The sequence below is a fragment of the Corythoichthys intestinalis genome, chromosome 4, assembly GCF_030265065.1.
Source record: "Corythoichthys intestinalis isolate RoL2023-P3 chromosome 4, ASM3026506v1, whole genome shotgun sequence".
Classification (NCBI taxonomy): domain Eukaryota; kingdom Metazoa; phylum Chordata; class Actinopteri; order Syngnathiformes; family Syngnathidae; genus Corythoichthys; species Corythoichthys intestinalis.
In genome coordinates this window covers 41,802,155-41,823,484 of record NC_080398.1, presented here as the reverse complement: position 1 = coordinate 41,823,484, position 21,330 = coordinate 41,802,155, and the positions used below count along the sequence as shown (strand labels likewise).

The 21,330-nt window shown below is 41.2% G+C and overlaps 1 protein-coding gene across 1 annotated transcript in view; it reads left to right on the top strand.

Moving 5' to 3' along the window:
* Nucleotides 1-3,697: 3,697 nt before the first annotated feature.
* LOC130915082 (calpain-7-like) overlaps nt 3,698-21,330 on the top strand; it is a 36,107-nt gene continuing 18,474 nt past the window's right edge. Inside the window, exons 1-10 of the mRNA XM_057834802.1 lie at nt 3,698-3,913; nt 4,125-4,250; nt 11,252-11,360; nt 14,858-15,024; nt 15,938-16,005; nt 16,078-16,305; nt 20,642-20,728; nt 20,803-20,929; nt 21,008-21,093; nt 21,170-21,263. Of these exons, the coding sequence (XP_057690785.1) occupies nt 3,905-3,913; nt 4,125-4,250; nt 11,252-11,360; nt 14,858-15,024; nt 15,938-16,005; nt 16,078-16,305; nt 20,642-20,728; nt 20,803-20,929; nt 21,008-21,093; nt 21,170-21,263 (1,101 nt within the window). The 5' untranslated portion in view covers nt 3,698-3,904. The remainder of the gene's footprint in view (nt 3,914-4,124; nt 4,251-11,251; nt 11,361-14,857; nt 15,025-15,937; nt 16,006-16,077; nt 16,306-20,641; nt 20,729-20,802; nt 20,930-21,007; nt 21,094-21,169; nt 21,264-21,330) is intronic.

The following is a 21,330-nucleotide window of genomic DNA, read 5'->3' as shown; positions in this document are numbered from 1 at the left end:
TCGAAGCCTTTGTCCAGCTTTTAAAATGGAGTCAGTACAAAGGATTAAGACTAAGGTGAACGTGCAGAGTTTGGCCTTTTGGCCGGGATTCCGCCAGCCCGGGTCATTGGAATTGCGCTAGCGCGGTTCCAGCGGTTCGGCTGGCGTGATTCCGGCAATCTGGCTAAAAGGTCAGATTCCTTCATTAATTATCTCTTAACTAATGGACAAGCTTAACTAACTAGGAATTCAAAACTTAAACATTTGTCTTAAGACCGCTCAGCATTTTCGGTCTAAATCAAGAAATTAAATATAACTGAACAAACTTCTTAGTCAGGGAATAACAAAAAAAAAAAAAATAATAATAATAATAAATAAAAATGGAGCCTTCCTTTAGGTAAAACACTACTGCTTTTGTCCAAAAGCACAGCAAAACTCTACAAAACATGAATGCTCCTTTGGGCTGCTTTAAGACCACATAAATAAAATTAAAATGAAAATAGGGGACAAGGGGGTAATTTCCAGTTCACTACATTTCTCACAGTTTAATTAACGTTAGCCGTAGAAAATACATACAGGAGGACACTTCTCTCTAAGCAGCTTCCTACTCAAGTTTTGTAGGTTAGCAAAGTCACACAGTTTAATTGTATGCTAACTCTGATGCAGGTTGGACTTTCAGTAGCAAAATTAGCGTTGTGTTCCCCGCCTCCACAACATTGATGTATTTTTACATTACTTACAGTGGCTGTTGCTGGCTGAAAAAAACTTCTAATATCCATCCTCTTTGAAGGGGGAGGAGGAGGCGACATGTTGTATTTCTGTCGGGGCTGTTAGTGCGCATGTGTGTGTGTGGGGGGGGGCAAGTCATCTGCCAATCAAACATGCGCTTGAGAGGAAAAAATGGACTGGCACATTCAGCAAGTGACAAAGGGGTAAATGTAAGTCTGAACTTAATGAACTTAATGAACATAATTCACGTAATCATGGTAGGGTCAATTCTATCCTTACAACATATGGGAAGACAATCTAAATTACCTATATAATGAAGTCACTGTATAATGCAAATAAGGTTGCCTAAAAGTTGGTGGGGATAATTTGAGCATCCTGAAAAGTTGGTAGTGTTATGTCCCCACCGTCTCTATGCAAACCTACGCCCTTGAGATCCGGAGATGTTTTTATCCAAAAAGTCCCGAAAACAATCATAATGGGTCGCAGTCTCCAAACCAACACACCTATCCTTTCCTTTCCTCCTATTTGTGAAGTCCTTACACAGGTCTTGTTAGAGGTCGACGATTCTGATGTTTGAGTTGCTGTTGTGAACTTGATAATAGATGACAGATCAGAGGGAATGTGATGATGTACTGATTAAATGGAATGAAATATTTATTGTTACGACTTGTTTAAATGTGCAATATTTCTGGTCTGGAATTTTTTTTTAGTCCTTCTGAGAGCATAGAAGGCCCTGAAAGAGCCCCACTGCTGTACACAATTTAACCGAAATATGATTTTATCCCTTTTTCATAATTTACATACTTTTTGTTCATTTTTTAAAATTTATTTTTTAAGGTTAAATATAATTATTCTACATCTACACTCCCTCAAGTTATTTATTAATACTTGCGCTCTAAACTGCCACTTGTTTAATTACTTCTTTTCCTAAATCAGTACTTCTCAAATGGTGGGGCGCGCCCCCCCAGGGGGGCGCAGAGCGATGCCAGGGGGGGCGCGAGTGACCTCGGGGAACATGCTTTTATTTTTTTAAATTTTTTTTGCCGTACTAGAATAAAGTGTACTTGCACATCCACTCCGTGGGTGGCAGTGGCGCTCTCATTTTCAAAGTGCGTGCAGTATTTTTGAAGTAAGCAAGAGCACACGGAAGAGACTCATGCAGAGCTGGACTCACGCAGCGACCCACTGTCTTCTTCGGTTCTCACGTGTCCGGCCGAGAAGTGCCGTTTTCGGCTTGGGATCGTCACGACCACCGCCCTCACCTACGGTTCTACCTCGGCCGCCGAGAATGCGCTTTTTTCGGGCCGTTTGCCTTTGACTTTTAATATAGTGGGAAATGAGGAAAGACCACTGTTTACTGAGTCTAAAAATGATTATAGCGGAGAAGCCAAATCAGTTAAGACGCCACTTAAAGACATTCGACCTCAATCTCATTGATAAGCCGCTTGATTGTTTTTCAGCGAAAATGTGCCGAATACAGTGGTACCTCTACATACGAAGTTAATCCGTTCCAGGACCTTGTTTGTAAGTCGAAATGGTCGTATGTCGAGCAGGATTTTCCCATAGGAATACATTATAATTCCATTAATTCGTTCCACAGCCCAAAAACCTTCACTAAATCCTTAAAAAAATACTGCTGGTACTATTACAAATGGCAATTACACATAGCAAAACAAATAAATTATAAATCAAAATTGGAATAATAATAATAATAATTCCTGTATTAATGTAACGAATCGGGTTCTAATGTGGCGGACGTTTTTTGTTGACCCTGAACGCACCGCGGGGTTGACGTGCCAGAGACAGACCTGTGAGCTTGAGTTTCACTTTCACTTTGAATGTTTTCTTGAGAACACCGTCAATTGCGGCAGACAGAAGGTGTTTTTCTTTTGAATAAGTTGTGAAATAAATGATAAAAACGTGGCGAAGTTGGCGATTTCTCTGGAGATGTTACCACAATAAGAAGTGGCAGCTTAACTTATAAAGACTGGCGAACGATGGTCGGAGGAGGACCGTGGAGATGTATTGTTGAGCCATTTCACGGATGCCCACCCTACGCTCATATTTTTCTGTCATTTGCATCTTCATTTAGAAGGTAAGAGTCAACTTTTTCCTTGTTTCACCACCTGTACCAACCTTTTCTGAAACCAGTGTTGATTTGTCACACAAGAAAATCCGCCGTGCATTCGTCTGCGGTGCTGCCATTGTCGTCGTATTTCGAGCATGTCGTCGGATGTAGAAACAAATGGCGAGTCAAATTTTACGTCGGATGTCGAAAAGTTCGTGTGTCGAAGCGATCGTATGTAGAGGTACCACTGTATTGCCAATTGTCACAATCGTCCCGCTTTGTCAGTGTTATATCAGTAAACCAGTGAGCACTGTGGTGAATCAGCGAAAATAAAAACTTTCCTTCTGTCCAAAGACTTTTTTCCCCCCCTTCTATTCAGTTTTGTTTTTCGGTCAAATTTTTTGGCACGTTGTCCTGAAGAGTAAATGTTTCTAATCAATTTGAATTTGTTATTATTTACTGATTTTATTACATTTTATTTTTCCGTATCAAATGGTCAAAAATGTACCTTGAGTGTATTTTTACAGTTTGGATGTGACTTTTTTTTTTTTTTTAACTGATGCGCGTTAAGTCTTTTCTGTTACAAGCAACACAATGTTAAAAAAGTTATACTTTATTATAAGTTGATCTATGTTACTTTTTTTCTTTAATAGAAAAAAAAGGACACAATGTTAGGCTGAGGCGTACTTATAATAGTAATATAGACGAATGATACTATTTACAGTGGCGGCAGAGAGTTGGGGGGGGCGCGAAACATTTACGTCTTCCTTGGGGGGGGGGGGGGGGGCGTAACAGAAAATAATTGAGAAGCACTGTCCTAAATGTACTTAAAACGCCTCGTGTTGTTTCCCTCGTCGTTTGGCATACCTTGAACACTGCGCATGCGCGAGGTGACTTCCTCGAGACATGTTGGCATTGATAGTTTTAATGCAGAAAGCGAAAATGAAAGTTTAAGCCTAATTAGAAATGAATTTGGACAAGATGGGTGACATTTTTCCAAATCCATGTCATTGTGTTGCTGCCTTTTGTACTCCTCCACATCGGTTACTAAAGTTTAATTTAGCAGTATTCTACTCCACTTGAAGTTACTGAACGTCACGTCATTTTCGGCGGACTCACCTTCTGCGCATGCGCGAGGTACGTTTCAGGAAGTACCGCGCTTGTTTTGATTCAGTCGACAGCTGTCAGAAGCGGCAAACAAAGATTGACTTCGACTTTTGAACCTTTGACCACCAAATGGGTGACAATAATTTTACATGAACGCCACTATGTCGCCGTGTCGTGGCTGGCTTCTTCAAGTTACCTCCGGTCCACCTGAGGGAAATTAACATTGTATTTTGGTGGCTAGCTCGGTCAACAAGTTTTGTTGACAATGGACAGCACGGCGTTGGAAGTCGACGCGATCAAATTCGCCAAAACCGCGGTTACCTACGACCAGAATGGAAAATACAACGAGGCGGTGTTTTATTATAAGGTGAGTACGTCAGTCGTAATATGTCTGTCAAAACAGTGAACGTGGAGCCAAGTGCAAGTTGGCCGGATGTTCGATATTCGCTTGACATTTAGTTCACTTATGCTCTCGTACGCCCCCTCAAAGCAACATTTGCATCTGTATCACAACTGTAGTACTTAGAGGACAACTATGGAAGCGCACCGTGAAATAATAGGGCTGAATAGGTTATTTATCTCCTTCAGATGTGCCCTACTTCATGGAAAAGACACATATGGTACAAAATAGAGCATTAGGACGTAGTGACCTAGCAATCAAAATGATAATACGTTTTTCGTCTGTTTGGACTGTTTTTGTCTTTTACACGTCTCCTACTTCAACAAAAAGACATATGGCATAAAAAATATTTAGTTGTGGTAGATAGTGGCCTTTCATTGCCAGCTACTGCAGAAATTCAATTAAATTTTATCTGTATAGCCCTAAATCACAACAAGGTTGTCTTAAAAGGCTTTGCAGAGGCAATATGGTACACAGTCAGAAACAGTAGATGAATTAAATAAAATTCTAGTCCACGTCCTGGGCATCCCTCATCCTTAGATCCTCCATGTCGGAAAGGAAAAACTCCAAAAACCCTTTGGAAAAAAAAGAGAAACCTTGGGGAGAACCACAGTCAGGAGAGATCCACTCCCAGGACGGATAGAGAAGATGCACAAGGACTGCTAATGGGAATTAGAAGACAGAGTTACAGTTTATGGAGATGCAACAGAGTGAGGGAACTAGAGGAGGTCCATCTAGCCAGATGAGACGAGGAGACGGGGGGGAAACGAGGACATCCATCCAGCCAGGGGTCCGGATAGTCAGGAGGCTGCAGCTGAAAAATAGCCCCTCCCCAGGTGGGGACACCGGTTGACTAGAGAGCCCCCCGGGTGCCAGGGTAGAAAAAATAAAAAAATCATAGCTAATCTGTACCCACAGATTACTAAACTGTACCCACAGTTTAGCAATCTGTACCCACAGTTTACTAAACTGTACCCACAGTTTACTAATCTGTACCCACAGATTACTAAACTTTATTTCTCTTTTCTAATTTCATTATTTTACGGAGCCCCCCGGGTGCCAGGATAGAAAAAATAAAAAATCATAGCTAATCTGTACCCAAAGTTTACTAAACTGTACCCACAGTTTACTAAACTGTACCCACAGATTACTAAACTGTACCCTCAGTTTAGCAATCTGTACCCACAGTTTACTAATCTGTACCCACAGATTACTAAACTGTACCCACAGATTACTAATCTGTACCCACAGTTTAGCAATGACCCGGAAACTGTAGTCACCAATGTTTGGCGGGGACTCCAAACGCCGAGGGACCGACCAAGCAAGTACCTGCACCTTTTGCCCTCGGCGAACAAAGGGGTTTTAAAAGGTAACTATTGCACATTTTCTTTGGTAGCCGTCTACATTTTCAGGTGTCATCAATCAGTATGGCATGTTGTGTGTTAGTAGCCGCTAATGCGGCTACTAAAAATAGCTAACTGACAAATGAACACTACTTGGATTAAGCACGAACGGACATGACAGCAGCACAGAAAATGTGCAAACACAACATGCCATATTGATTGATGACACCTGAAAGACGCCTACCAAAGAAAACGTGCAATAGTTACCTTTTAAAACCCCTTTGTTCGCCGAGGGCAAATAGTGCAGATGGTTGCTCGGTCGGTCCCTCGGCGTTTGGACTTGGATTCCCAGCTAAACATTGGTGACTACTGTTTCCGGCTCATTGCTAAACTGTGAGTACAGATTAGTAAACTGTGGGCACAGTTTAGTAATTTGTGGGCACAGATTAGTAAACTGTGGGTACAGATTGCTAAACTGAGGGTACAGTTTAGTAATCTGTGGGTACAGATTGCTAAACTGTGGGTACAGTTTAGTAAACTGTGGGTACAGATTAGCTATGATTTTTTATTTTTTCTATCCTGGCACCCGGGGGGCTCCGTAAGTTAATGAAATTAGAAAAGAGAAATAAAGTAAGACAAGTGGTAGGTAGAGAAAAAGGAGCTAGGAAGATAGGAAGAAGAATGAGGGAAAAAAAATCAATATATTTTAAAGGAATGTTTGTCTTGGACAATTGTCTACTTTACATGTCCACTACTTGACCAAAAGTAAATCAATATCGTAGCAACCAGAGTGAGAAAAAAAATCGGTTGATTTTTAGGGAATATTTTTGACATTTTTTGAGGGACAGTTTTTGTCCATTGCATATCTACTGCTTCACCAAAAGGACATATGGTAAATGAGTTTACCTGCAGTAGATATTGGCCTTTCTTCACCAGCTACTGCAGCAACTAGAATGAGAAAAAAAATCAACTGATTTTTAAGGAATATTTTTGATTTATTTATTTTTTTGTCCTTTACTTGTCTACTACTTCACCAAAATAACATATACGGTCAAATATTTCAGCTGCAGTATATGGTGGCCTTCCATTGCCGGCTACTGCTGCAACCAGATTAAAAAAATATAAATACATTGATTTTGAATGAATATTGTTGTCTTTTTTTATGACAGTTTTTGTCCTTTACATGTCTACTACTTGACCAAAAGGACATGTCATTGAATTGAGCTCCAGTAGAGTGTGACCTTCCACTGCCAGCTTCTGCAGTAATCAAAATGAGATTTTTTTTTTTTTTTTTAATTAGGGCTGCAGCTATCAATTATTTAAGGAATCGATGAATCTTTTAATTAGTTAGTTCGAATAATTGAGTAATCGGATTGGGAACATTTAATGTGTTGCGGAATAAATTTTAAGAGATGTAAAACAAAGGCTTGCTGGGATTGCACTTTCAAAAGAGCATTAAAAGTAAATATTTTTATTTATTTATTTTTTTAAAAACCTGTTCTGTTCAGCTGTTTGACACGGAGAATGGAAGTCTAAGTGCCTGGATAGTCTGAACAGTTTTAATGTTTCACATTGAGAGTCTGACATACTCCCATTGTGATCATTCACCATACCTCGTTTATTATGACAAAGCAGCGAACAGGGCGGGGTTATGGGGGAACAGAAGAAAAGAAACACGAGAGAAGAAAAGAAACACAACAACAAGAAATACATTGAACGCCTAACTACACTAACTACTAATATGTTGGTGCTTTCGTCAGCTAAATGTATTTCCGGTTGACACCATGTGGGGGGCCTATTGACCAGGGAAAGAGGGGAAGGAGGTGGGTGAGTCTATAAGCTAAGTGATAGAAAGGGGTAGAGTGTACACAAATCATCTCTGTGATCTAGAACCCAGTAATCGTGTGACTCCCTTGTGAGTGTAAGCCCGTTGGCGACCGACCCTACACCGCCTCATCGCCAATCCCGGCACCGGGACCCCCCGCCCGAGCGCACCCAACCACGTCCAGCCGCACGCGAGCCCCACCGGGCACGCAACAGCCACGCAGACAAGCGGAGACGCCACGCGGGCGCCGACACAGGGCCGCAGCCCCCACCCAGCCAGCCCGGGGAGGGAAGGGGGGGGGTCAGCGCGGCCCATTACTCCTCCTGCTGCCCAGCAAAGGAGCCCTCGTCTCCCCCCGGAATCCAGGGTGATCCCCTGGGACACCCGCCCGCCCATCTACCGGCCGTCAGGGATGGCAAGAGGGGACGCACTACCAACCCCACGCCCATCCCCAACCGCGTCCGCCCACCTGGGCCACGAGCCGCTGCCGCAGCCCCCAGCCAACACGGTACGCCACGGGGCCCCCAGCGGCCCACCAAGCCCATGGCAAGGCGGGGTCCCCCGCCGTAGCAGGCAACATCCAGCCGATACGCTGCCCCCCAGCCAGCGATCCGCGTTGGAGCACAGGGCGGATACCCAGTTAGAGAAGAGAGGGGAAGGCGGAGGCAGGAGAATGCCGAGGAGCCGCCGTGGGGCGATGCAAGACCGGGGCCCCGACCTCCCCACACTCCCGCGGCCGGCAGCCCAGGCAAAGAGGAGGCCACGCCTCGGGAATCATGCCATAGATGAAAAAAAAGTGTGGGACCCACCTACCGCCCTGTTACTGTGGCTGCCAGGTTCCCGGCTGGCAGCCATAACCCAGCACCGTGATGGGATTGTGAGGGGAGGGTAGTGCAATACTGCAATGTATGCATTAAAATAGGAGAGCTTGGCTTGGGGCAGTGGGACCGCAGCATGGAAATTCAGCCAATCTGCCCGTCCCACCGCCCTTTGCCATTGCCCTCCTGTGGAGTATGATATGTGTGGTGCGTTAAAAAAAGGTGCAGGGATGGCGGGGCCTGCTGTGAGGAGGTAACCGTGAGGCATCCCCGCCCCCACCAGTTTCCAACCACCCCACAACCTTGGTGTGTGATGCATTAAAAACAGGGGGGAGCCAGGCCAGGACTGTATGGCCCCGTCCCAACTCTCCCCGGAGAAATGAATGAGTATGTAAGTGCCAGGATGAAAGATATTTGCAGTGTAAATAAAATTCTTGATGTTTTTTTTTCAAACTACAGAATTGCACTTTCATTTCACAAGAGCAATAAATACATTTAAAAATAAAATACTGGAACTTAGCCTCAAACGGTCCAAAAATAATAAATTAGCATTAAAGTACAACAAAAGAACAATTGGCAACTTGCCTAACAAAAGTCTGCTAGCTTAAATGCTATAAAATGCTAAGTTATTTTTTGTTTGTTTGTTTTTTTAACAATGTTCTTAACAAATTGTTCAAACACATATTCCACAAAACACAGCAAAATATACCTCTAAACTAAAATGCGACTGCATAAATAATCGTATTAGCTCAAACAAAACTTGAACAACCTTATGCTGGTCTTAACAGGGAGAAGCTGGATCCACCCATGTCAGATGAGTTACGTCATATTCACTGTTGCCACTAGAGGGCAGTGTATCCACCCAAATCAATAAATACTAAATGCAAACACTTTCAAAACAAACCATTGCAACGACACTCTAATTAAACGAATCTTTGAAGCAGTAACATCGGATTCAAAGTTAATCGATTATTTGTTGCAGCACTATTTTTAATGAACACTTTTGTCATTTTTGGACAGTTTTTGTTCTATATTGACGCCCTCATAAAGTGATGGCTGTCAGTGGCAGTCAATGCCAGGGAATTAGGTAATTTTGGGTCATTTAAAGTCTCACTGGAACAGCACCAAACAAAAGTTCCAGCATCATCACCCTGTCCAATGCAGAATCTTGACTCTTGACACCTTGACCAATGCAGATTCTTGACTCTTGACAAGGTGATGATGCTGGAACGTTTGTTCGGTGCCGTTCCAGTAAGATTTACGAAGATGATTGCCTGAAAAACACATCAAAATTCCCTCAGTCCTTTATGATTATGGGGCTGCATGTCAGGCAAAGGCACTGGGGAGATGGCTGTGGTTAAATCTTTAATAAATGCACAAATTTACATTAAAATTTTCGACAGCTTTCTTATCCCTTCACTTGAAAACTGTTAAAGTATTCCTTGGAGAGAGACTCATCCAGTCAATGTCATGGCCTGCAAATAGCCCAGATCTCAACCCTATTTAAAACGATATCTCGATTCTTGGCAGGAGCATATCGATAACCTTTTGGGGTACAAAGTATCACGATATATCACCATTTCGATATTTTGTCACACCCCTATTTCCAATGATGTATCATACATGCATATAGGACAATTTTGAACTTTGGCCAAATTGGGGGTCTCAGAGCGGAAATTCAAGTCACCTTAGTGTTTTCCGCCATACACAGTGCCCTCCATAATTATTGGCACCCATGAAAAAGATGTGTTTTTTAGCTTCTAATAATTTTTAAAAAATTCAAATAATATGGGACCTTAATGGAAAAAAAGAGAAAAATCCAACCTTTAATACAAGTGCATTCATTCAGTGGGGAAAAAATCCTACACAAAGAAAAAAAAAATTTGACATCAAATAATGTGTGTCACAATTATTAGCACCCCTGGTGTTAATACTTTGTACAACCCCCTTTTGTCAACAAAACAAGGTCTGGGGACTGAGATGGCCATGGGAGGAGCTTGATTTTGTGTCTGGTGAACAAAACAAGGTCTGACCAAAGCACACGGTCCCAGTTGAAGCCTGGGACAGTGTGTATTTTTGTGTGAGACCAAGATTGAGCTTTTTGGCAACAAACACTCTAAGTGGGTCTGGCGTGCCATGAAAGATGCGCATGCTGAAAAGCACCTCATACCCACTGTGAAGTATGGGGGTGGCTCAGTGATGCTGTGGGGCTGTTTCGCTTCCAAATGCCCTGGGAACCTTGTTAGGGTGCATGGCATCATGAATGCTTTGAAATACCAGGACATTTTAAATCAAAATCTGTTGCCCTCTGCCCGAAAGCTGAAGATGGGTCGTCACTGGGTCTTTCAGCAAGATACTTACCCTAAACATATGGCCAAATATACACAGAAATGGTTCACCAGACACAAAATCAAGCTCCTCCCATGGCCATCTCAGTCCCCAGACCTTGTTTTGTTGGCAAAAGGGGGTTGTACAAAGTATTAACATCAGGGGTGCTAATAATTGTGACACACATTATTTGATGTTTTTCTTTATGTGGGATTTTTTTCCCCACTGAATGAATGCACTTGTATTGAAGGTTGGATTTTTCTCTTTTTTTTTCATTAAGGTCCCATATTATTTGAATTAAAAAAAAATATTAGAAGCTAAAAAACACATCTTTTTCAGGGGTGCCAATAATTATGGAGGGCACTGTACATTTGTCGGGACGGTAAATTAAGCCGCAATCTTTTGACGTTGAGTTTCCGTACTTGTCCTCTACATATTACAACTGTGATTTAGTCGCAAATGTAGCTTTGAGGCATTTTACGAGCGTGTAAGAGCTGAATATCCAAAACTAATTTCCCTGAGGGAGCCCACCCAAGGGATTAATAAAGTGTTTTGAATTTAATTTAATTGTGATTTCGCACATCTCGCCAATTTATATTCACTGTACATGAAAGTGTCAATAATTAATTACAATACGTGACTTGTTCTCCTCAGGAGGCCGCCCAAGCGCTTATCTACGCTGGCATGGCGGGTTCCAAGCTAGATGGCATCCAGGACAAAGTGAACGAGTACCTGGATCGAGTGCAGACACTTCATAATGCTGGTAATATCATGTAGAACACATAACAAACTACTAGTCTGAGTATGTATTACAGTATTAGTAACACCCGTCAGACTGGAGCTCAAGCAAGTGTTTGCACACTGAGTAATTGACTGAATTTTTCCATTACGCTATGGTTTCATGTTTGGGTATGCGTAAGCCTCAGGAAATGGGTGTGTCTGGTGCCATTGTGTATTTTCAAATAAATAGTCAACTCTTCCTGTTGAAGTTTTGCACGGGAAATATTATTTTCAAAATAAAAATACTGACATTGCTTGGGAAAATTGCATTTATATTTTTAGCTATTACCTTATTAGCAGCAATAGACATCGAATCTATTTGGACCAGGACGAGCGAATGAACGAATTGACAATGGCAGTAAACACTTCAAACAATGAAAAAAAAAAATTAAAAAATTATTCACCATCGTGAAGTATGATTTGACGAGTTGTACCGGAGTGAGGATCGTATATTGTCTTTAATACGTTTGCAGAAAGTAAAATTACAAGCCTGCAACCCTTGTGACTTAGGGCCCAAATACACCAGATGGATGATTGTTCCGGTTCCGGTCCGGCTTAGTGTTGACTGCGTGCCACGCAGTACGTCAACAACAGGCAAATCATACCGGCTGCGGTCCGCCAACTCCGTTCCCTCGTGAGCGCTCGCTATAATATGCCATTTAAAACAACGAAAAACACACGGAGTCTATACTCATCAGAGAAGCAGAGAGAGAGAGCACATTTTTTGTTTGCATATTGATATTTTAGTTATGTCTGTCTCTTAATTCCAGATTGACTGGATCATGTTGAGATCGGGGCTCCGTGTGTGTGGGGTAGGGGGGCGGAACCCTATTTTGCCCTTGGTTGTGTCGGTGGGTTTATATCTTTGTGCACATTTAGAATTTATGGCACATAACATCTGATAGAGCTGTTATAAACAACTGTTAAATAATCTGTAATATTTATAAAATGGATAGCGAATTCTATACTACACAAACTAAAAAACAGCGTACTTGGAATTGGTGTCTCAACACTGCAGATTCCTGTGCCCAGCGCAAACTGTTGTTTTTTTTCTATGAAGAGTCAAGTGAAATGTAGGAAAGAAAGAGAAACATCTTGAATAGACCACCAGGTCGAAACTTGTGGGTGTCTCCTTATTCTCTTTCGTACTTTTCCCCCTCGACTCTGTATACAAACCAACATTGTGTGTGTGCCGGGCACGAGAATTTCTGCAGTGGAACCACTTCCAGATACGCTGCTTTTTTTTTCTCGCTCAAAGTTGTCAGCACGTCGTGTGTTTGATAACATTGCCAGAAAAACACACATAATAGGACAACTTGCACCTTCCCTTTTAATGCTGTCCGTATAATAACGATCTGCTGCATCGTATATCACTATGTGACTTTCCACCTCCATGATGAAACGTTCTTCGTCCATGTTTGTTGGTGTTTAAACCGTGAATAAGCCACTGGGCTGTTACGTCCAGGCCCAGCTCTGCCCATTTTGTCGGATGCGTGTCCGGCAAAAATAGAAAATAGCCTATACCATCCGGCGGGCATGCGGCACGCCGGAGGTGGTTGGCAGTCAATCTGGAGCACTGAGGCGGCCGGTATACGTTGAACAATAGGATATAATGGGAACGGATTGGCTCCGGCGCTATTTTTTACCGGGGTCGGACCGGAACCGCAACGATCATGCATCTGATGTATTTGGGCCCTTCTACTGCCTTCATGTGGTGTCGTAAATATGGTAAATACCACTTGTCGAGTGGAAAATTGCATGTGAACGCCCCTTCAAGTTGTATCATCTACTGGAAAACTGGGATTTTGTTATAATACCTGAGTATCCCAAATGTGTGGACCAATTAGCAAGTGGTAAAGATCATCTTTCCTACAGCATTACTGGTCAGTTTAGAACATCAGCTGTGCTTAAAGTGACATCTGTTTTATGATAAATCAATTTGGAATCAGTTATCTGTCTGTGGAGACCTGGACCATTCAAAAACCGCCACTGAACAAATTGCACTTACTCACCTCACAACAGACAATGAAAAATAACAGCGGGTCATTAAATCAATTGTCATTAGAACTCATGGGTTAAAGTAGGGCTGTCAAACGATTAAAATTTTTAATCGAGTTAATTACAGCTTAAAAATTAATCACAATTCAAACCATCGATAAAATATGCCATATTTTTCTGTAAATTATTGTTGGAATGGAAAGATCAGACACAAGATGGATATATACATTCAACATACGGTACATAAGTAATGTATTTTTTTATTATAACAATAAATCAACAAGATGGCATTAACATTATTAACATTCTTTTAAAGCGATCCATGGCTAGAAAGACTTGTAGTTTTTAAAAGATAAATGTTAGCACAAGTTATAGAAATTTTATATTAAAACCCCTCTTAATGTTTTCGTTTTAATAAAATTAGTAAAATTTTCAATCAAAAAAATAAACTAGTAGTCCACCATTGTTGATGTCAATAATTACACAGTGCTCATGGGTGCTTAAGCCCATAAACTCACGGCGACAAAACTCCAAAAACATTGCACACGGACACTTGGATATTGCACTGTGCTGTCATTTTAATCTGTTTGAGCGGGGCATGTGCGTTAATTGTGTCAAATATTTTAACGTGATTAATTAAAAAATTAATTACCGCCCGTTAACACGATAATTTTGACAGCCCTAGTTTAAAGGTAAAACTAAAATGATCACATAACAAACTACCTCGCATGTCTAGCAAGTAATGAAACGACGAACAGTAACTGAAGAAAAAATGATCACAGAACATGAACTATGAACCTTAATTACATTTGGAGTGACGTAATGCATGCTTGGAGGCATGAGGCACAAACCCCTATATTATATTGGACTACACGTGGAGGAAATTTACAGCATTCCCCACCCAAAATCAAAGTTGGTCCCCCATCAGACGCAAATTTCTATAAAAATGACAATCGTTTGTGCTACATTTTTTTGTGCGTGTTTGCGCTGAAAAAAGTTTCATTTGTGCTGCTATTGTTTTTGAAAATATTGAGATATTCGAGTGATGACGTCAATCGCAGCCCTTCTGTGGCGGCTAACGGAACGTACCAACTTTCTCAATAATAGAGGGGAAAGTGGGGGGGCTGGTTGATGTCAGATTGACCTATGAAATAACTGTAAATGTCTTAAAAACGACAACAGCATAAACGAAACTTTTTACAACACAAACAATTGACATAATTTTCCTATAAATTTGTGTCTGATGGTGGGCCAACTTCATGGAGGTATGGAAAGCTAGACAAAGTAGTGATGGCAAACTAAAGTTTCTTGGAGCAATATTTGCACATGACTCAAAGCTTCATGGTGGTTTATTTGCTGTATGGCACCATCAAGTGTTGAGAATTCAAGGGCAATTTGTTGAAGAATTATGTAGAAATAACAGCTTCCCCAATGCTTTAATTATTGACCATGTGATAAAATGCCTACTTTTTCCCCTTTTAGTGAGCTCGGCGGAAGCGCAAAAGAGTGACCCGCTAAAATCCCCTCATCAGGTGGACCTAGAGCGTGCCCACTTCCTGGTCACGCAGGCCTTCGAAGAGGACGGCAAGGGAAATGATGACGAAGCTGTGGAGCTCTATACTCAGGCCGTTGAGCTGTGCATCAAAACGGTTGGTATGCTTACCTGTAGAGGTGGGAATCTTTGGGCATCTAATGATTCGATTCCGATTCCGATTCAGAGGCTCCGATTCGATTATAAATCGATTATTGATCAGGCATGCAAACTTGCCACCTTTCGGTGAAATTTCGCCATTTTGAAATCAAAATGGGTCATTCTTCTAAATCACGTCGATCCGAGGAGAAAAAAATGGGGCGGGGGTGTGGGGGTCTGTCAACGAGCGAGTGAAACCGTTAACTTCAAAACCATATTCCATGCTCAAATCTACGTGTCTTTATTTTTGTTTTATTTTTGTGTACCGTTACACCCCTAATGGACACCCTTTGAAAAATCATGTGATGCTTCTCTAATTTGTGTAATGAACAGCACCTGTTACTAACCTGTGGCACATAACAGGTGGTGGTAATAACTAAATCACACTTGCAGCCAGTTAAAATGGATTATAGTTGACTCAACCTCTGTCCCGTGTCCTTGTGTGTACCACATTGAGCATGGAGAAAAGACAGAAGACCAGAAAACAAAACATGATCAGCTCATCAGCAAGCTCTGCAGGAGCCTGATAACGATCATGATTATTTGATTCAGGTGTGTTAAAGGAGGGAGACATGGAAAACAAGCTGGATAGTGGCACTCGAGCACCAGGGTTGCTGACCCCTACTATAGCGGATGATGAGCGTGAGTCTGTGGCTGCGAGTCGAGGCGGTGTGTCCTGTGTCGGCCCCTCGTGTCTCTTGTCTCTCTGACCCGGAAACAGCGTGTCAGAGAGTTCCCCTCCGGAACACAGCATCCCCCACATTAGTATCGTGGGTAAATTATGTGAAGAGGATGTAGTGGTTACTACAATATGTCTATTCCTATTCTTCTAACTAGTGTTCCTCATGTGCTCTCTTCTCGTGTGTTGACAGTCCAACGAGACATCTGACCAGGTGTTGCAGACCAAGCTGAAGCAGTTGGCACATCAGGCTCTAGACAGGTTGGTTTCAAGTGATTGTGAAAGCTTCTCAGAATTACATGGTACGTCATGTGTTGAAATAATGTCCTTCAGAGCCGAAGGTCTCAAACAATCACAGTCCAAATCCGGTCCGTCGCAGACCCAGGAAAAGCCGGGACCCTCGGGCGTGAAGCCCGGCACGTCGGGACCCGTCCGGCAGTTTTTCCCACTGGGTCCCGACTTTAGCCTCCACGACCGGCCACAGCCTCAACCGATGAGGGTGGTCCAGTCCAGTGAACCGCATGGTCAGCGATACACGTCAGATGAGATTGAGGTCCTCAGGTCCGTCTCTCCTTGTGTTCTTCTACATGTGTTACTTCCCTTGTTCGTGTACATCAGTTCCTTTTGTTATTTTTACTTCTTTGAACATTCTTATTCTGTACTTGTTATTTTATATGTTCCCCTTTCGTTCCTTTGCGTGCGTTCTATTAATACTTCAACGTTGTCCTTATGTTCTTCTACATGTCTTCCAAACTTTTCTTCATATGTGTAACTAATATTTTTCTACATGTGTTCTTGTTACCTCCGTGAAGTTGGCCCCCCATCAGACGCAAATTTACTGTATATAAAAATTATGTCAATTGTTAGCGAACGAGATGTGTTTACGCCCCACGGAGAGCAACGCCTGCAGGATATACTGTAAGGTTGTCTTTGATTGGCATAGCGTGATGTCGTCAAAACACTGGGAATTAATGTCAAATAAGATTTTTTTTTTTTTTTTAAATTTAATCCACGCATTATTTTTACTTGTCCCACCGGGCCAGTGGTTGGAACATTCTGGTGACCCCGAAGGTTTTAAAAGTACATTGGGGTCATGTACAGGTAGTCCCTGGGTTACGAACGAGTTCCGTTTCTACGCTGGCGATATAACCCAAATTTTTGCGCAAGTCGAAATTAACCCTTTAAGTACCCCTACAAAATAACTTTCCAAAAGTATTGTACTTTGTTTCATGATGGAGGATACACTGCCCTCTGGTGGCAGCGTTGGGTCTGGCTTCACTGTCGCCTTGTATGACTGAGAAGCAGACTCAGACCTCTGACATCGATAAAGGATAGCTGTGCTCTGGTTGATTAGGAAATTAATCAACAACTATTTTGATAACCAATTAATCGTTTAGGCCAGACATGTCCAAAATCCGGCCCGGGGACCAAATGCGGCTCGTGGTCAGATTTCATCCGGCCCCCAGCCTCTGTCATAAAATCAATAACGTCTGGCCCGCACACAGACTTAATAAATTGGTCAGCAGTACTGCTACAAGCATATGAAGTAGCTTTCACACTAAATGCTGCTCCTCATTTACCCACTAAAAGGGAGCAGCACTCTAAGCAACATTACCACATGTGACCCTTACCTCCCAATTTTCTAAAATGGCGACAGTCAACAAAAAAAAGTTGACTGCAACGGCTGGCGCTTCAAGGATAGGTGGAAACTGGACTATTTCGTCACTAAAATACGCAACGGCTGTGTATGCCTCATTTGCAAAGAGACTCGCTGTTTTTAAAGAGTTCAATATGAGGCGATATTACAAGACACGCTGACATGTACGACAAGATTACAAGGTAGATACGTAGCGAGAAATTGAAGCAACTTGAAGCTAGTTTAATTTCACAGCAGCAGTATTTCGCAAGAGCCCGAGAGTCGAAAGAGAACGCCACAAAGGCAAATTGCAAAATTGTTGAAATTATTCATAATAAAAAAAAATTAAAAAAAGTAGTGCTGCAACGATTAATCGATTAACTCGAGTATTCGATTAGAAAAAAATATTCAAACTAAATTTTGTTGCTTCGAGTATTCGTTTAATTGAAGTGGCATTGTAATGGTTGATTTTAAAAGCGTTTGCATTTAATTTTACTGATGAGGGTGGATACAATGCCCTCTGGTCTGCCTCTTTTCACATGGCTGAATCCAACTGCTCCCCGTTAAGACCAACATAAGCTAAGTTTTTGTTTGAGCGAATGTTTTTTTAATGCATTCTTAATTTAGTTTGTAGGTATATTTAGCCGATTTTTGTGGGAATATGTGTCTGAACCACTTGTTAAGAGCATTGTAAAAATAAAAACTTTAGCATTTTATAGCATTTAAGCTAGCAGACTTTTTCTATCCAAGTTAGCCAATTGTTCTTTTGTTGTACACAGATCCTCATTTAAAAAAAAAAAAAATATCGTTTGAGGCTCAGCTCAGGTGTTTGAATTTTTCATGTTCCTTATCCGATTACTCAATTAATCGACTACTAAAATATTCGATAGTTGCAGCCCTATAATAAAGCAAATATCACACACAGAACGGCTTGCTAAAATTTGCTTAAATATATTGTTCTACGTAAAGGACGTCAGCCAAGGTCAGCCGCCCACATTTTTACCACACCAAATCTGGCCCCCTTTGCAAAAAGTTTGGACACCCCTGGTTTAGGCCCTTTTTCACCTTAAACTTGTCTAGTCTTGAAATTATAACATACGTACTTATAAATTCTCAGTTGTAAATAGCACCAGATTTCTTCATTAAGTTTTTGTCAATTCAAACTAGGACATGAACAAAAATCTGCTTTTACTTTGGAAAACAACAATTCACATTTTTGCCCATTTTCGGACATCTTACTGTCCAAACTAGCCTCTTAATTAGGCTGCAAAAACTAACCAATAAATGTATGATTAAATTAGTTGCCAATGAATTTGATAATCGATACAGTTATAGACTACAGTTAAGTCAGGAAGCTGGAATGAAATATTATTTTTGAAGGAAATATTCATCCATTTTGTCATGTCATGTTGTTTACAACATGGCGAAAACAACTTCAAGGTAAATTGTGAAGGTAATTGAAAAAAGTGACATTTTTCCAATTAATCGATTGTGAAAATAATCGTTAGTTGCAGCCCTATTTGGCTCACATACGGCTGTAAATTGTTTCAGCTTATATATGTTTGTTTATGTATTTGTAATTAAGTTTACAGCTACAGTATGTGGAGTTACGTGTGAAAAATGTGCTATTAGAATTAGGGTTTCGGGTCCGATCACGTCATTTTCAAAGTATCGGAATCGGCAAAAATATATCGGGCATGCCTTTTTTTAATATATATATATATATATATATATATTTTTTTTAATTGAATCGTTTTCTAATTGTATTTAACGTTACAGACATAATGTGTTACAGTCTTCCAGAGTCTTTAGTTTAAGCTTAAGGTTGGGGCGAGAATTAATATTTTTTACATTTATCACGTTACAATATCTAACGCGTGCGCTGCACGACCCACTCACGCATGGTTGCGTTCAATCTCTAATGGCGCAGTGTTAGCCATACAGTATATAGAGCTAAAAGGCAGCGTAGAATGAGTAGAGTGAATTTTGGTAGCCTTTGGAGCCTTTTTTTTTTTTGAATGGCTAAAGCCTTACAATCCCTTTCCCAATGATTAGAATAATCGTGGGAAGCAATGTGGGGAAGAAATGTAGTAGTTGATCTTTTTCTTAATACCCTATGTTATTTCCCAACGCAGAGAAGATATATCAATTGGTACCATGACGCACAGTCATGGTTGCACTTCCCATCATGCATTTGGGCAGATGTTAAATGGCTACAGTATCATTTACTGAAAGCTCAACAAATACACTAGATGGCAATATTTAGTCAGAATATACAAAGTCACATTTATCCTTTAAGAATTACAAGTCTTTCTATCCCTGGATCCCTCTCACAGAAAGAATGTTAATAATGTAAATGCCATCTTGAGGATTTATTGTCATAATAAACAAATACAGTACTTATGTACTGTATGTTGAATGTATATATTCGTCTGAGTTTTATTCATTTTTTTCTTAATGCATTGCCAAAATGTATATGATCGGGAAAAATTATCGAGAATGATTGGAATTGAATCGGGAGCAAAAAAAAAGCAATTGGATCGGGAAATATCGGGATCGGCAGATACTCAAACTAAAACGATCGGGATCGGCTCGGGAGCAAAAAAACATGATCCGAACAACCCTGATTAGAATTGTAAATATGTTAGCATTCGTAGCATTTAAGCTAGCATACTTTTGTTAGGCAAATTGGGCTAACTTAATCTATTAAATTTACATATTGATCAGACTAGATGGACGTTTGATCCCCTACTGTTTTATGTCAAGTGTTTCATTGTTAAAATGTGTGTCGTTTTGAACATAAATGTTCATATGTGTGTTACAGCATTACAAATGTTCAAAAGTGAAGGAAGTAAAAAGCTACAAAAAGCACAATTGCCTTATTTGGTGTCTGCCAAGCTGAACAATTTCATGTTTACTGAGGACAGAACACGTCATTTTAATAAAGTAAAAAATAAGATACTGTGAAGTACAATGAGGTACTGTTTATGTGTAAAAACAACTGGAGACAAAATGGCGGACGAGACTATGAAACTAGTAAAGTCGATATCGCGTAAGTCGAGTATGTCATAACCAGGCGACTACCTGTATATTGTATATATGTTCCATATATTATTATTATTATTTTTTTTTTTTAGCTTTTCCTTATAGCCTTATGAGTGCTTTATTCTTCTACATATTATTCCACCCTTATATTTGTTCGACATGTTCTCCTCTTTCAGTCATTTTTTTCTGCCGTTAATATCCCCGCTATGTTTACAGGAGCACGTCGACAATCAATGGGATCTCCTTCGTTCCCTTCATGAGCGTGGACCTCAAGGAGCGCTTTGCCTTTCCCGTGCCGTTCTCGTAAGTCAAATCTTCAGCCTCTGTTCAAAGTCGGAACATCTTTTTTTTGAATCGCTAAAAATTATTTTCACCAGAGACAAAATGGGCACGCTAGCTCTGTCGCCTAAGCAGAAAGCCATCTTCTCCCGCTGGGTGCGACCCGATGAGTTCTGCAACAGTCCCACCATGATCATGTCTGTATCCAGCTTCAGCATAAAGCAGGTCGGCACTGACTATGCTCTTTCCATCGCACTCAATGCCTTTACTTTAACCTAAAAAAAAAATCGCTTTGACATGCAGACGGTGGTGTCCGACTGTTCCTTCGTGGCCTCGCTCGCCATCAGCGCCGCCTACGAGAGACGCTACAACAAGAAGCTAATCACCAGGTAGTAGAGGACAGCAAACATGAAGTGACAAGCTACCAAAATACACATCCTGACGTGGCATGCTGTTGCGTTTTAGCATCATTTACCCTCAGAACCGACGTGGAGAACCCGAGTACAATCCGTGCGGGAAGTACATGGTCAAGCTGCACATCAACGGCGTTCCCAGGAAGGTAATGTCGACGAACGCACAAAATAAAAAGACGGAAAGGGACAACGTCAGTGTGTCGCTTCACCCAG